The sequence below is a fragment of the Triticum aestivum genome, chromosome 2D (assembly GCF_018294505.1).
Source record: "Triticum aestivum cultivar Chinese Spring chromosome 2D, IWGSC CS RefSeq v2.1, whole genome shotgun sequence".
NCBI lineage: Eukaryota > Viridiplantae > Streptophyta > Magnoliopsida > Poales > Poaceae > Triticum > Triticum aestivum.
The window spans coordinates 603,558,121-603,573,128 of record NC_057799.1 but is presented as its reverse complement, the minus strand read 5'-3'; the positions used below and the strand labels follow the sequence as shown (position 1 = coordinate 603,573,128).

At 43.4% G+C, this 15,008-nt stretch overlaps 2 protein-coding genes and 1 non-coding gene across 5 annotated transcripts; 1 reads left to right on the top strand and 2 right to left on the bottom strand.

The window, feature by feature from the left end:
* Positions 1 to 4,225: 4,225 nt before the first annotated feature.
* Positions 4,226 to 9,974, bottom strand: LOC123050328 (uncharacterized). Of its 2 annotated transcripts, XM_044473141.1 has the most exons (13): positions 9,331 to 9,974; positions 9,105 to 9,196; positions 8,454 to 8,523; positions 8,313 to 8,364; positions 7,999 to 8,076; positions 7,596 to 7,647; positions 7,414 to 7,503; positions 6,986 to 7,303; positions 6,605 to 6,834; positions 5,298 to 6,051; positions 5,091 to 5,221; positions 4,881 to 5,002; positions 4,226 to 4,690 (listed from the first exon to the last, which is right to left on the bottom strand). In XM_044473141.1, exons 6-12 carry the CDS (start codon positions 7,620 to 7,622, stop codon positions 4,882 to 4,884), a joined length of 1,671 nt encoding a protein of 556 aa, XP_044329076.1. In that variant the 5' UTR covers positions 7,623 to 7,647; positions 7,999 to 8,076; positions 8,313 to 8,364; positions 8,454 to 8,523; positions 9,105 to 9,196; positions 9,331 to 9,974; the 3' UTR covers positions 4,226 to 4,690; position 4,881. The 2 variants fall into 2 exon arrangements, with proteins under 2 accessions (XP_044329076.1, XP_044329077.1); XM_044473142.1 differs by having other exon boundaries at positions 8,454 to 9,196.
* TRNAF-GAA (transfer RNA phenylalanine (anticodon GAA)) lies at positions 6,242 to 6,314 on the bottom strand. The gene has a single exon. It is a non-coding gene; the product is annotated as a tRNA-Phe (tRNA).
* An 836-nt stretch (positions 9,975 to 10,810) lies between the features above and the next one.
* Positions 10,811 to 14,945, top strand: LOC123050327 (uncharacterized). Of its 2 annotated transcripts, XM_044473138.1 has the most exons (9): positions 10,811 to 11,454; positions 11,589 to 11,680; positions 12,262 to 12,331; positions 12,421 to 12,472; positions 12,709 to 12,786; positions 13,138 to 13,189; positions 13,282 to 13,371; positions 13,482 to 13,799; positions 13,951 to 14,945. In XM_044473138.1, the coding sequence occupies exons 6-9, from the start codon at positions 13,163 to 13,165 to the stop codon at positions 14,272 to 14,274; spliced, it is 759 nt and encodes a 252-aa protein (XP_044329073.1). In that variant the 5' UTR covers positions 10,811 to 11,454; positions 11,589 to 11,680; positions 12,262 to 12,331; positions 12,421 to 12,472; positions 12,709 to 12,786; positions 13,138 to 13,162; the 3' UTR covers positions 14,275 to 14,945. The 2 variants fall into 2 exon arrangements, with proteins under 2 accessions (XP_044329073.1, XP_044329074.1); XM_044473139.1 differs by having other exon boundaries at positions 12,421 to 12,786.
* The last annotated feature ends 63 nt before the right edge of the window (positions 14,946 to 15,008 follow it).

The following is a 15,008-nucleotide window of genomic DNA, read 5'->3' as shown; positions in this document are numbered from 1 at the left end:
GAATCCTTTTGGGCCCTGAACCAAATCCATGGAGAGTGTTGTTGCACTTATATTGGTTCAAATGAAAGGAAGCAATTAAGGAAGATTGGCACTCGCTCATCAAAAGAGAGGTATTTACCATTGTAAAACCTGCTCCTCATAAGTATCTTCCAGAGGGAAGAGAAGTGAATTTTTGTTTGGAAACAAAAATAAATGAGGTGGTGAGAAAGCGAGGCTTGTAGCACAAGGGTTTTTCGCAGAGACCCGACATCGGTTACGATATAACATACCTTCTTGGTATGAGTGGAATTATGTTTCGATACTGAATGTTAATGGCAGTATAGATCCACACGGTTGATGTATGTAATGTCTACATACTCCCATGGGTCAATTAGTTTGGATGTATATATTGAAGTCATTGAATGACTTAATATTCTGAATCCAAAGGTAAATCGCAACATGCATGTGTGGAACTTCTGAAGTCATTCTATGACTTGAAGTAGTCAGAGAATTGTGTGGTGCAACCGACTAAGTGAGTTATTCCTTGACAAGGATTACTCTCATACTAATGATTGTTGACGTGTATTCATGAAGAAATCCTGGGTTGGATTGTACATCACCTTAATTTGTGGTGTCGATGATCTTATCATCAAAGTCTATATAAGACATGAAATACACACAATCATGTTAAGACGGATATTTGGGTTAAACCAAATTATGCTAAGCTTATGACTTGAGCATATTCCCCTAAGATATCAGTCTTCATATATCCGAAAGTATTGGAGAGGTCCAATATGGATATATTATATCAAAGACACATATGGTCATGTTATACCTAATATGGGATATAGATCCTTGAGACATAGGGTAGATGGTGATGTGATAGAGGAGCATGAATTGCCATATCTAAATACCATCGAAGCACTCATATATCTTGCAAAATATGTCAGGCCTGACACTATAGTTTTTGGCAATTTATTGAGAGTGCAATTCTCTGAAAGGTATAAGGTTTGTGTAAGGAATATCCTGGGATATATCCAAGGCACGGAGGGTCTTGATCAATTTCATTCGAAAAATCAAGATGGGACCATGGTTTGATATATTGATAGTGGCTAATTATTTGATCCCACAATGTCATATCAAAGACTGGGTTTGCTGGAAGAGTACTTTGAAGAAAGTATTCAGAATAGACTCTAAGCGAATCCTTCCAGTGATCATTCTATATCATTTGAAGCATCAGAAAATGTGGATGACTTCATAGAATGATTGGCCACATGTGAAATCATGTGGAATTATCATTATCTACCAAGATAATGTCACTTGTATTGCTTATGGGTTATATTTATCCTTGTGAATTACAAAAATGTAAGAGGATAGTATGCAAACAAATTATTGTGATATTCACAATGTCTCTATCAATATTTATATTCCAGAACTAGGTTCGTGGAATTGGTATGAGATATTCTTGAGGTTTGCAAATTTCAGGGGGAGTAAAATCCCAAGTTATAACCCGTTGGTGATCTTGAGATCACTCATATTGTACTCTTTTTCCCTTTATGAGTTTTCCATGATGTTTCTCATATAAGGTTTTTAACGAGACAATAATATAACTACAAGTGCGGATATGTGCCATATTGGTTTCTCCTTATATTTTTCTCACTTGGTTTTAAAGGAGTTTTCGATGGCACATTATTATAAGGTTTCTCCTCAATTTTTCCCACAGGGTTTTTGGAGGAGTTTTCAGTTTGCAATATACATATGACGAATTGATCAAGGGGGAGTGTTGAGAAATAAAAATATGTGATCAATTGTATGGGAGGGATGCCTCCCAGGAGGTGTCTGTTGGGGAAGAGGTGTCTCCCCAACACACCCCTTTACCATGTATATAAGTGGGTCTCCCACGTTGCAATGGAACTAATTGATCATTTGGACTCTTCATGTGTCTCTTTTACTTTCACTCTATAATATTTTTAACACGTACTCCCTTCGTCCGAAAAAGTTTGTCCCTTTGAGCGACAAGTTTGGGACAAGTTTTTTCGGACAAAAGGGAGTAACAATCAGCCACCCCTCGTGTGATACAGAAATAAGTATATGTCGGCCATCTACCTAGAGCCAGGGCTCCGCCGCCTCCTCCTTCTTCAAGAACGAAAGTTAGGATTCGTGCCTCTCACCGGCCCCGGCGCAGGTCCGCCTCGTCTCCGGTGGCCCTAGGGCCATGGAGGCGCGGTGGATCCTGGCAAGGGCCGGCGGGAGGGCTCCGTTAAAGTTTTTTTCAATCTTGTTAGGGTTTGTGTCCTACTCAGGAAGGCGAGACGGCGGCGGCTCCCTGAAGATGGAACAAATGTCTCCCCACTTAGCCCGCGTTCCGGCGGTGCGTCTAGCATCGTTGGTGGGCGTGTGGAGGTGTGTCTCCGGCAGATCTATCTTTGGTGGATTTGCTCGGATCTCGTCATTGTTCGTCTGCGTTCGTGCGTCTTCGGTTTGGATCCTTCCGATCTACGTTATTTTTCATCAGCGGCAGTTGCTGTTCTGGGGTGCTGGTCCTATGGAGCCTTAGCATGACGACTTCCCAACTGTCTACTACAACAAGTTGTGTCCGGCTCCGGTGATGGAGGGGCGATGACGGCGGCGCGCCTTCGGCTCACTTCGGTGCTCGTAGTTGTCGCTAGATGGTCTACGAATCTGGATGTAATTTTTATTTCTGTTGTTCGTTGTACTGCCATGATTGAAGATAAATAGATTGGAAGTTTTTTCGCAAAAAAAACCCTGCATAGATACTACAACTCGTTCAATCTATGATCAATTTTTCACACAGTATGAACAAAACTGCCCCAGCGAAAAAATTGCGTTCGTAGTTTGTCTTTTTACTAGCGGTTTATTATTAACCCCCCCCCCCCCCCCCACACACACACACACACACCCACACACACACACACACCCACGCGCGCGCGTGAATAATTCCATTACCAATTGAACCATATATCCTAATTTGGTTCCTCGATGCCATACCATAATCACACCTCACATCGACCTCATGGCATTCCACTAACTAGAGTTTTGCAGATGTGAAAATTCCAAGAAATTACCATAAATTATACTCGCAAGGGCATGAGATAAATCACACACACGGAATCATATTTTATTGTCAGTCCTCTAGCAAAGACTGAAAACTGATCAACTATCGATGCTCTTCAGTTTTTCAGCCAATCAAAAATAATACTCCATTGTCCTGATCATTTAAATTAAGATGCACCCTACCATTTTTTTATGGTAGCAGTTTTATCAGATGAAGACGGAAAAATAATTATTCTATTTTTATGTTTTACATCATTTTTTTTAACCAGCTAAAATAAGATGCACTCTACCTGGTGTGGTCATATTTTATTTTAAAATAATTTACACGCACCTTGCTCATCACTGATTTTATTTTTATTTTCTAACTAGCACCGTGTTAAGTTGTACGAAGATTGGTAGCAAAAACCGTTTTGGGGGATCATAGCATCACACTAGCTGAGATTCCCCACACACCCTACCCAATCCCAATATTAGAACAAGTATAAATTTTGACACTCCTGAAGAATTCTATTCCATCGCTCCAGTGTAGTGTGCCAGAGGAAGTGGACGACTGGGAAAAGGTAAACCTGTGCATCGCCTCCAAGCAAATGTGGAAAATTTAATTTAATGACACATCAGCCAGGCCCTGTCGCCGTATGTGGAAAATTCAAATCTGGCCAGGAGGCACATCACGTCTTGAGATCTCCACCCAAACGGAGGCCCATGTACAAATCTAGCACCTGTGTATTACCAGTTAATAGCTAGCGTACATGCATTGCAAATACAGGGTGCACACATCACATCGTCTCAACACATGGCCTAGATAAAGGCCTGCAGGTCGCGCGGCCTCCAAATGGCCTCACTCCCTGGTGGGTGGTTTCATGACTATTACTTTACAAAGTGATCTACTCAAGAAGCATAGTTTGACTTTAACAAGCCATTATTTGATGAGATTTTGGTTAGCTAATGTACCCAACTTGGCGCCCTGGGGGCTGAGAGATCTACTTGCATCTTGGGCAGGCAATGGCAAGTGCTGCCACAGCGTCGGGCGTCGGCATCCTTGCTGGCTCCGAGTACGGCCTACTCTTATGCCACAGCTGATCCAAGAGGACCAAGTCGAAACAAGCACTTTCGATCCATACTCTTAAGAAAAAGGAATGCAATCCCACCGACCAAACATACGAACCCGAATTACAAGCAAGCGTTAGCCCCACGACCGTAAAACAAATCACCAAAAGAATAATCTTTCAGGATCACTGTCGATTTCAGCATCAACTCTACTCTTCTGCTATCTAAACTAAACTACAGAAAATGCACCAGCGCAAATCCCACTAAAAAAGAGAAGGAGCATTGTAACCAGAGACAACAGCATGCATGCTCCTTACTCGAGTTAGACAACAGAGAGCAAAAAATGCCACAGGTGGCAGCAGCAGGACAACATGAGTCCATTCTTCTGCTTACAAATGCAAGCAAGCAAGCAGACAGCAAAAAACAACCACACGACAGCCCCCGCTAGCAGCAGGCAGGCCAATTCTTCATTCTTGTCTGTGGTTCCAAAACAGGACTGGTACCAAAACAAGAGCAAAATAAGCCAACCGACACACACAACACTGTCCATCAAGAGCTCGCATCGCAGGAGTCTCTAGCTTGCGCTAACCTGAAAAAACACAAATTTGACCTGAGAAAACACAAATTTGATGAGGTAACAAATAACAGATCCCTAGAATACATATCTCCATACTTCTAAGCACACCAAAGCAAAAAAAATATTCACTCAAGGAAAAATTCTAAAATGTAACCAAGTTGCTCAACATACAACCAAACTGATAGGAAATGACAACAATTACCTCAGTCACCCAGATAATTTTCTCCAATGAAGACAATCAGAGCCTTTAACTTGGTTTCCAGTTCTAAATTCACCTTCCTCCACTCACGAATAACAAACTTTCCGGCTGGTACTTCACCCATGCTGCTAATACCAAACAATTCAACATCAGCTAGAGTAACAGTCATTCAACGCACAAACAAACATTTTCACAACATATTATAAAATTTACCTGGGAGTCTTCGATTTAAACGTGTCACACCACAAGTTAATTTCTTCAATGCTTAACGATGCTGAATAACCCCACCGCCGTAGAAACGGAGTTGTATCAGGAAGAAATCTCATAACAAGTGAATATTGGCACTGCAAGTTTTCAAAAAGACACAAGTTCATAGATTGAAAAGACATCAACAGTAAAGTACAATGTGTTCAACATTACCTCACATTCAACACGATCTTTTGACTCAAAAGCTGCCTTGTGATCTTTTTCGAAAGATTTATACTTATCCCAAAACAAGAGTTCATCAGCAACATACTTCACAGACGTGTCATTAGTGTCAATAAGGAACATGGGATAAGTATATGGCTTCTCTCTGACCATAAGCCCAATCACCACAGATGAGTACCGTATCAAAGACAAGCACTTCATGATGTTTTTGTAGGCACTTTCGCTGTAAACATACTTGCCATCAGCACCTCTTTCCTTCAATAATCCATATACTTGCCGGAGTTTGTCATCCATTGCAATTGAGCTACACTTGTACTGGGCCTTTCGTTTGTGTATTGTCATTTCTTTAAACAAATCAACCAAAGTGTGATGAGGTTCAGCCGGTTTGATGACATTTGGTCTCTCAACCCTTAAGTTTGCTTCCATGAGAGCCTCTATTACCATCAGCCGTAGATGGCACACACATTTGCACAACTTATTCCAATTTTTAGCAAGCGAGTCATAGACAAGACCGGTTGATTGACATTGCTTAACTTTCTTTGTTGTGATGGTGCTAAAGATGATTGTCTTGAAAACTTCAGACCGCGGCGCTTCACCCAAGAGTAAAAGAAAGAAGTGGACGGCTGCCACAGATTCTTCATCCGGTTCCATGGTATCCTCATCCATGGTAATAGCATTCTGATAAACAGCATCGAGAACATCAACCCCCGCCTCCATTGAATCACTTCCAAATTTTGTATGTTCCCTGCAGCCAAACCCAAAACCTCTCACGAACTTGTTAAAGAAAGGAGTACCATTTGTGTGGACAAGCCAAAGCAATCCTTTGATGTTCTCAAGCAAGCTTTAATTGAGGCCCCTGTGTTGGTTCTCCCTGATTTCAGTAAAAGATTTGTGCATTTGGATCAATACCTATTCGGTGGATCTTTTTTTTTCTCTGCCAGGAACCAGATTTGAACTGGTGACACGAGGATTTTCAGTCCTCTGCTCTACCAACTGAGCTATCCTGACCTTTTCTTGTGCATCATCCTAGTAGAGTATTTGTATCTATGTCAATTAAAAGGACTAAAAATTAATTAAAGTATTTCAAATTTAAAATTTGAAAATGGGGGGGGGGGGGGGGGTAGTCCTATGCATTGTGCATGGTTTACTTAAATATGACCTTGAACTAGCTTTTTGCAACACAAACCACTATCTTTACTTTCCTTTAGCAATAGTATCAAACTATCAATTCATTAAGAATATGGCACATGAAAGAAAGTATATCCAAAGGATTCAAACAAAAAAAATTCTGGACGTACACAACTGAATATGTTGAATGTTGTCTAGACATCACAAATGTCCAAATATGTCCCAAATCTACCACAATAGCTGGTTCATCCGAGAAGTAGCACCATTTTGCAGATTTGAACAAAACTAGAAGCGCATACACTCTCCAAGCCAAAACGTAACCAGAACAGTTCTGTCGGAGAAACTCCAAGAAACGTCCTTTCTTCCTAGCATCCCACACACGTATTATATGATATGTATTCTGCAAAGTAAAGAATAATAGTCATAAGGATAGATGCACAGCATGTGGAACCATCAGAAGTAACATCAGGTTGTCACCAAACAGAAATGACATAACCAACCAAACTACAAACACACAGAACAGAAACTAGAACATGATACAAGAAACTCACTTTCATATTTTTATCAAGATAGGAAGTTACTGGAGTTCCATCATGCTTCTCCTCAGGGATAAGCTTCCCACCAACCACAATCTCTGGCCTAATATTGCACTTCTTGTTGCTCTCCAATGAGTGAGGAGAAATAGATAGATGATACTGATGAAGTTGACCGTAAAGATTCTCAAACTGTTGTTGAGTTGCATTTGCTGGCAGATAGTCCTTTGAAAGATAATCTTCAATAAACTTTTCTCGATTCAATCCAGCTGGAGCAGTCACCCAATCAGGAGGTCTCTTTTCTGCATTGTATCCATAAGGAAACACGGGTATGTCCTGATCATAGGCGAGTGCAATAACATCAGGAATTTTCAAAAGCACACAACAAAGACACAATTGAATTTTCAAAAGCACGCAACAAAGACACAATCTTAAATTTAGATTACTTCACATGATGACTGCACCAAGTGCGCCACTTTTTCCCTAGCCAAAGCCTTCGCAGCTTCCTTTGCCTTGTCTGCTTTTTCTTTGAGATACTAGGAAACAAATATACAACAAAGATTAGCAGGTTTTACACACACATTCAACAATTTGAAATAACAACAATGAACCAAGATATATGACGAACCTCAGGTTTCTTTTTGGGCCGGCCCATTGAAGCAAGATACTAGCTAGAACACCTGCCAAGCAAAACAGAGAAGAAAACTAATGAGATATTTTCATAGATGGAGCTGCAAGGAATAAAGAGGGACAGCTTTAAGGAACATCTTGTAAAATAGGATCACAATAAGTTAATTTCTTTTCTAAATGTTCATTTTTACTTCGCTATGATTTTCTTTTAGAAATATAACATACAAAATATAGATCTGAAAGAGTTAACATGAATTGATTCTAAAAAAGTCAAGCCTATTAAAGATGAGCCCTAAAGGAGGACAGGAGGAGGCAGGGGAGGGCCTCCCACAGACGGCACAGTGCCTACTTAGTGCTTTTTTTCGCATGCATCCAGCGAGGAACAAGGAAGAGCTAGTCACCTTTAAAATCAAACTCAGAAGCAAAGGAACAGAGGGCTGCAGAAGACAATCCCGTCACCTGCCTGCTGCTTGCTTGGCCTGCATCAAAACCAAACAGAGATGAAAGCTAATGAGATGCTGCAAGGAATAATGTTTAAGGGAACATGTTGTAACATAGAATCATCTCAAACTCAAAGAAAAGAAAATCTCCATCATAAAGATGGAGAGGAAGGGATCCACAATGCAGCAATCAAGAAGATGGAGAAGGGAAGGGACCTCAGGTTTCTTTTTGGAACAATTTGAAATAAAACAATGAAACAAGATATATGAAGAACCTCAGGTTTCTTTTTGGGACGGCCCATTTAAGCAAGCTACTAGCTAGAACACCTGCCAAGCAAAACAGAGAAAAAAGCTAATGAGATGTTTTCTTGCAGACGCACTCTGGAAAAGGAAATGCCTGCAAGCAATGAGCTTACCATCACTTTCTGGTTTCCTTGCAGACGCACTTTGGAGATAAATCTTGAAGATGGTCCAGCAACCCAAACGCTTCAGAGACCAACCCAAAAGCTTCAGAGACGCATTCAAATACTAACTATAGATATGACATAGTCAAGGGGACAAGAAAATAGCTTTGGCTTCAAGCAGAGGTTGCTACAAAGCACAGGATAAAACAGAAGCACAGGAATTAAACAATACCATCAGTTGGAAATGGAGGTGAAAATGTTATCAAATCAAACACTTGAATGAATAGAGGCTTTTTCTAAATGTATATATCCATCCAATAATTTGAGATAATTTTTAACACTAGTGTAATGTAGAAACATGACATTCTATAATGGGGCAGATGGAGTATCAAATTCAAGTTGCAGTCCCCAAACAACACTTTTGTAGTTAAATCTTGAAGATGGTCGAGCAACCCAAACGCTTAGAGACCAACCTAAAAGCTTCAGAGACGCATTCAATGCTGACTATAGATATGAAATAGTTAACATGAACTGATTCTAAAGAAGTCAAGCCTATTAAAGATTGCGTATAGATCAGCCTCGCAGGAAGACAGGAGGCAGCAGGGGAGGGCCAAGCTAGATCTCCCGCAGCCAGAGCAGTGCCTACTTAATGCTGGAGCTCACCTTGAGAATCAAACTTAGAAGCGGGGAGGGGGTGTTGGATGCCCTACTTCATCTTGGTGCTTCGCTTGTACTAGTAGCAGGCGGGAGGGCTGCTGCAACGGAGAAGGGGGGGCAGGCACGGTCAGATTTGATTGGATCCACAATGCAGGAAGGGATCCACAATGCAGCAAGATGAAAGAAAATAAAATCCCAATCAAGAAGATGGAGAGGAAGGGAAGGGACGGACCTGCTGCTTGGCTTGACTTGGCTTGGGGAGGAAGAACCGCTCAGCTGGAGCGTCGGCGGCGAGGGGACAGCAACACGGATATCACGGCGCCCAGCGTTTTATACCGAGCGACTAGGGTTACTTAGTGGACCAGGCTTGTGGTGCTCCATCCCATTCGCGTACTCTTACGTGGGCTCGGCGGGCCATAGTCCAGTAGTTGGCGGGCCTTAGCCTGCCCACGCATCCGGCTTGGGGTGCTCCATCCCCATTCACGTAATTGCGTGGGCTCGGCGGGCCGTAGTCCAGCAGTTGGCGGGCCTTAGCCTGCCCACGCATCCGGCTTGGGGTGCTCCATCCCCATTCACGTAATTGCGTGGGCTCGGCGGGCCGTAGTCCAGCAGTTGGCGGGCCTTAGCCTGCCGACGCACCCTCCTCCATCCATCCAACGAACAAGAAGAGGATCGATGGCGTCGTGCCGGTGCCGGTGCCGGTGCCACCAGGAAGGACACTGCTGGCTTGAAGAACTTCCCCTGACACAGCGTGGCCCAATGGAGAAGGGGACGTACGCGCCGGCTCTCGGTTGATGACGCGGGTCTCCGGCAACCGGCGAAGGACGGAAGGTGTCGATCGGCTCATACCAGCGAGCGAGAGCGAGAGCGATTCGATCTGATCTGATTTCAGGAGGAGGAGAGGGCAAAGTGATTAGGTTATGTTGATGAAACGAAGGGTGGGTGCTTATATAGCCCAGGCGCGCCTGGTGGAGGTGGGGGGCATTAATTACGTTCGGGCCCGCCTACCGTGTCGTGTCGCATTCTTGGGTACTCGCGCGACAAAAGCATGAATGTGCCCGCCAAGCGGCAGCAATAATCGAGGCTCGCATGGAAAGCGATGCGTCACTTAAAGCGACGCGTCACTTACCGAGGAATTGAATTAAATTCCTTGCTGAAATGGAGTCCTTGCTGAGCGTGCACGCCATACATAGGGGATTTATTTTTCTATCCTACGCACGTACGTACCACACAGGCACAGCTCAGGCTCAGCAGAGTTTTGTTGGACACATACATCGCCCCGCCTTGTCATAGTATGCTTTTGATTTTGGTTTACGGGCGTGCAAAACAAAACTCTGCTGAGCCTGAGCTGTGCCTGTGTGGTACGTACGTGCGTAGGATAGAAAAATAAATCCCCTATGTATGGCGTGCACGCTCAGCAAGGACTCCATTTCAGCAAGGAATTTAATTCAATTCCTCGGTAAGTGACGCGTCGCTTTAAGTGACGCATCGCTTTCCATGCGAGCCTCGATTATTGCTGCCGCTTGGCGGGCACATTCATGCTTTTGTCGCGTGAGTACCCAAGAATGCGACACGACACGGTAGGCGGGCCCGAACGTAATTAATGCCCCCCACCTCCACCAGGCGCGCCTGGGCTATATAAGCACCCACCCTTCGTTTCATCAACATAACCTAATCACTTTGCCCTCTCCTCCTCCTGAAATCAGATCAGATCGAATCGCTCTCGCTCTCGCTCGCTGGTATGAGCCGATCGACACCTTCCGTCCTTCGCCGGTTGCCGGAGACCCGCGTCATCAACCGAGAGCCGGCGCGTACGTCCCCTTCTCCATTGGGCCACGCTGTGTCAGGGGAAGTTCTTCAAGCCAGCAGTGTCCTTCCTGGTGGCACCGGCACCGGCACCGGCACGACGCCATCGATCCTCTTCTTGTTCGTTGGATGGATGGAGGAGGGTGCGTCGGCAGGCTAAGGCCCGCCAACTGCTGGACTACGGCCCGCCGAGCCCACGCAATTACGTGAATGGGGATGGAGCACCCCAAGCCGGATGCGTGGGCAGGCTAAGGCCCGCCAACTGCTGGACTACGGCCCGCCGAGCCCACGCAATTACGTGAATGGGGATGGAGCACCCCAAGCCGGATGCGTGGGCAGGCTAAGGCCCGCCAACTACTGGACTATGGCCCGCCGAGCCCACGTAAGAGTACGCGAATGGGATGGAGCACCACAAGCCTGGTCCACTAAGTAACCCTAGTCGCTCGGTATAAAACGCTGGGCGCCGTGATATCCGTGTTGCTGTCCCCTCGCCGCCGACGCTCCAGCTGAGCGGTTCTTCCTCCCCAAGCCAAGTCAAGCCAAGCAGCAGGTCCGTCCCTTCCCTTCCTCTCCATCTTCTTGATTGGGATTTTATTTTCTTTCATCTTGCTGCATTGTGGATCCCTTCCTGCATTGTGGATCCAATCAAATCTGACCGTGCCTGCCCCCCCTTCTCCGTTGCAGCAGCCCTCCCGCCTGCTACTAGTACAAGCGAAGCACCAAGATGAAGTAGGGCATCCAACACCCCCTCCCCGCTTCTAAGTTTGATTCTCAAGGTGAGCTCCAGCATTAAGTAGGCACTGCTCTGGCTGCGGGAGATCTAGCTTGGCCCTCCCCTGCTGCCTCCTGTCTTCCTGCGAGGCTGATCTATACGCAATCTTTAATAGGCTTGACTTCTTTAGAATCAGTTCATGTTAACTATTTCATATCTATAGTCAGCATTGAATGCGTCTCTGAAGCTTTTAGGTTGGTCTCTAAGCGTTTGGGTTGCTCGACCATCTTCAAGATTTAACTACAAAAGTGTTGTTTGGGGACTGCAACTTGAATTTGATACTCCATCTGCCCCATTATAGAATGTCATGTTTCTACATTACACTAGTGTTAAAAATTATCTCAAATTATTGGATGGATATATACATTTAGAAAAAGCCTCTATTCATTCAAGTGTTTGATTTGATAACATTTTCACCTCCATTTCCAACTGATGGTATTGTTTAATTCCTGTGCTTCTGTTTTATCCTGTGCTTTGTAGCAACCTCTGCTTGAAGCCAAAGCTATTTTCTTGTCCCCTTGACTATGTCATATCTATAGTTAGTATTTGAATGCGTCTCTGAAGCTTTTGGGTTGGTCTCTGAAGCGTTTGGGTTGCTGGACCATCTTCAAGATTTATCTCCAAAGTGCGTCTGCAAGGAAACCAGAAAGTGATGGTAAGCTCATTGCTTGCAGGCATTTCCTTTTCCAGAGTGCGTCTGCAAGAAAACATCTCATTAGCTTTTTTCTCTGTTTTGCTTGGCAGGTGTTCTAGCTAGTAGCTTGCTTAAATGGGCCGTCCCAAAAAGAAACCTGAGGTTCTTCATATATCTTGTTTCATTGTTTTATTTCAAATTGTTCCAAAAAGAAACCTGAGGTCCCTTCCCTTCTCCATCTTCTTGATTGCTGCATTGTGGATCCCTTCCTCTCCATCTTTATGATGGAGATTTTCTTTTCTTTGAGTTTGAGATGATTCTATGTTACAACATGTTCCCTTAAACATTATTCCTTGCAGCATCTCATTAGCTTTCATCTCTGTTTGGTTTTGATGCAGGCCAAGCAAGCAGCAGGCAGGTGACGGGATTGTCTTCTGCAGCCCTCTGTTCCTTTGCTTCTGAGTTTGATTTTAAAGGTGACTAGCTCTTCCTTGTTCCTCGCTGGATGCATGCGAAAAAAAGCACTAAGTAGGCACTGTGCCGTCTGTGGGAGGCCCTCCCCTGCCTCCTCCTGTCCTCCTTTAGGGCTCATCTTTAATAGGCTTGACTTTTTTAGAATCAATTCATGTTAACTCTTTCAGATCTATATTTTGTATGTTATATTTCTAAAAGAAAATCATAGCGAAGTAAAAATGAACATTTAGAAAAGAAATTAACTTATTGTGATCCTATTTTACAAGATGTTCCTTAAAGCTGTCCCTCTTTATTCCTTGCAGCTCCATCTATGAAAATATCTCATTAGTTTTCTTCTCTGTTTTGCTTGGCAGGTGTTCTAGCTAGTATCTTGCTTCAATGGGCCGGCCCAAAAAGAAACCTGAGGTTCGTCATATATCTTGGTTCATTGTTGTTATTTCAAATTGTTGAATGTGTGTGTAAAACCTGCTAATCTTTGTTGTATATTTGTTTCCTAGTATCTCAAAGAAAAAGCAGACAAGGCAAAGGAAGCTGCGAAGGCTTTGGCTAGGGAAAAAGTGGCGCACTTGGTGCAGTCATCATGTGAAGTAATCTAAATTTAAGATTGTGTCTTTGTTGCGTGCTTTTGAAAATTCAATTGTGTCTTTGTTGTGTGCTTTTGAAAATTCCTGATGTTATTGCACTCGCCTATGATCAGGACATACCCGTGTTTCCTTATGGATACAATGCAGAAAAGAGACCTCCTGATTGGGTGACTGCTCCAGCTGGATTGAATCGAGAAAAGTTTATTGAAGATTATCTTTCAAAGGACTATCTGCCAGCAAATGCAACTCAACAACAGTTTGAGAATCTTTACGGTCAACTTCATCAGTATCATCTATCTATTTCTCCTCACTCATTGGAGAGCAACAAGAAGTGCAATATTAGGCCAGAGATTGTGGTTGGTGGGAAGCTTATCCCTGAGGAGAAGCATGATGGAACTCCAGTAACTTCCTATCTTGATAAAAATATGAAAGTGAGTTTCTTGTATCATGTTCTAGTTTCTGTTCTGTGTGTTTGTAGTTTGGTTGGTTATGTCATTTCTGTTTGGTGACAACCTGATGTTACTTCTGATGGTTCCACATGCTGTGCATCTATCCTTATGACTATTATTCTTTACTTTGCAGAATACATATCATATAATACGTGTGTGGGATGCTAGGAAGAAAGGACGTTTCTTGGAGTTTCTCCGACAGAACTGTTCTGGTTACGTTTTGGCTTGGAGAGTGTATGCGCTTCTAGTTTTGTTCAAATCTGCAAAATGGTGCTACTTCTCGGATGAACCAGCTATTGTGGTAGATTTGGGACATATTTGGACATTTGTGATGTCTAGACAACATTCAACATATTCAGTTGTGTACGTCCAGAATTTTTGTTGTTTGAATCCTTTGGATATACTTTCTTTCATGTGCCATATTCTTAATGAATTGATAGTTAGATACCACACCTAATTGATGGTCTGCAGCATGAGTTCCAAGTGGATCCGTGAGGGATACACGGATTGCATCAACCAAGCCATCCTTCAAGACAGCAAATAGAATATATCATGGAAGAACCAGAGGCATCAAATCACATAAAAGACATGGCATCAGCTTTCAGTCCACAAGGAGATCAAGATTGAGACGGAGACGGACCTGTAGGGCATTGCCAGTCATGACGGACCTATATGCCCAGCTCTCTTGAATAAACTTCTTGGAACATAGTGTTTCTGAAAAAGCCACATAGATTTCAAGAATGAGTACGCCTTGACATCAAACCAAGAACAATTAGAAAATAAATGTTCTCATACCACATTGGAGTGAATGGTCCTAGGTACATGCCACATATTGAGCAAATCCAAAGAATTTTATAAAATTGACAGACAACCATCTGATTATATGGACGGAAAGAGTAATATACTGGTATCCACTCCCTTGCGTATTTACATATTGAGAATATAGATATAGCAAGTCAGTATATCATCAGAAGATAGCAACAAAGAAAGTATTGAATAAGTGATGAGAAACCAATGACAAATGAATGATCCACTCTTACGGCCTCTCTTTCTCTTTCGACATTTCATGGTGACCTCCTATTTTGTCCCTCTCGAGCTGCAGGACACACACACATGCTAATCTTTATGTCAAGCTGCAAGAAAGGAGGCGGCCAGCTGGGAGAAGGTGGCGGCGAGGACTGCAGCAGGATC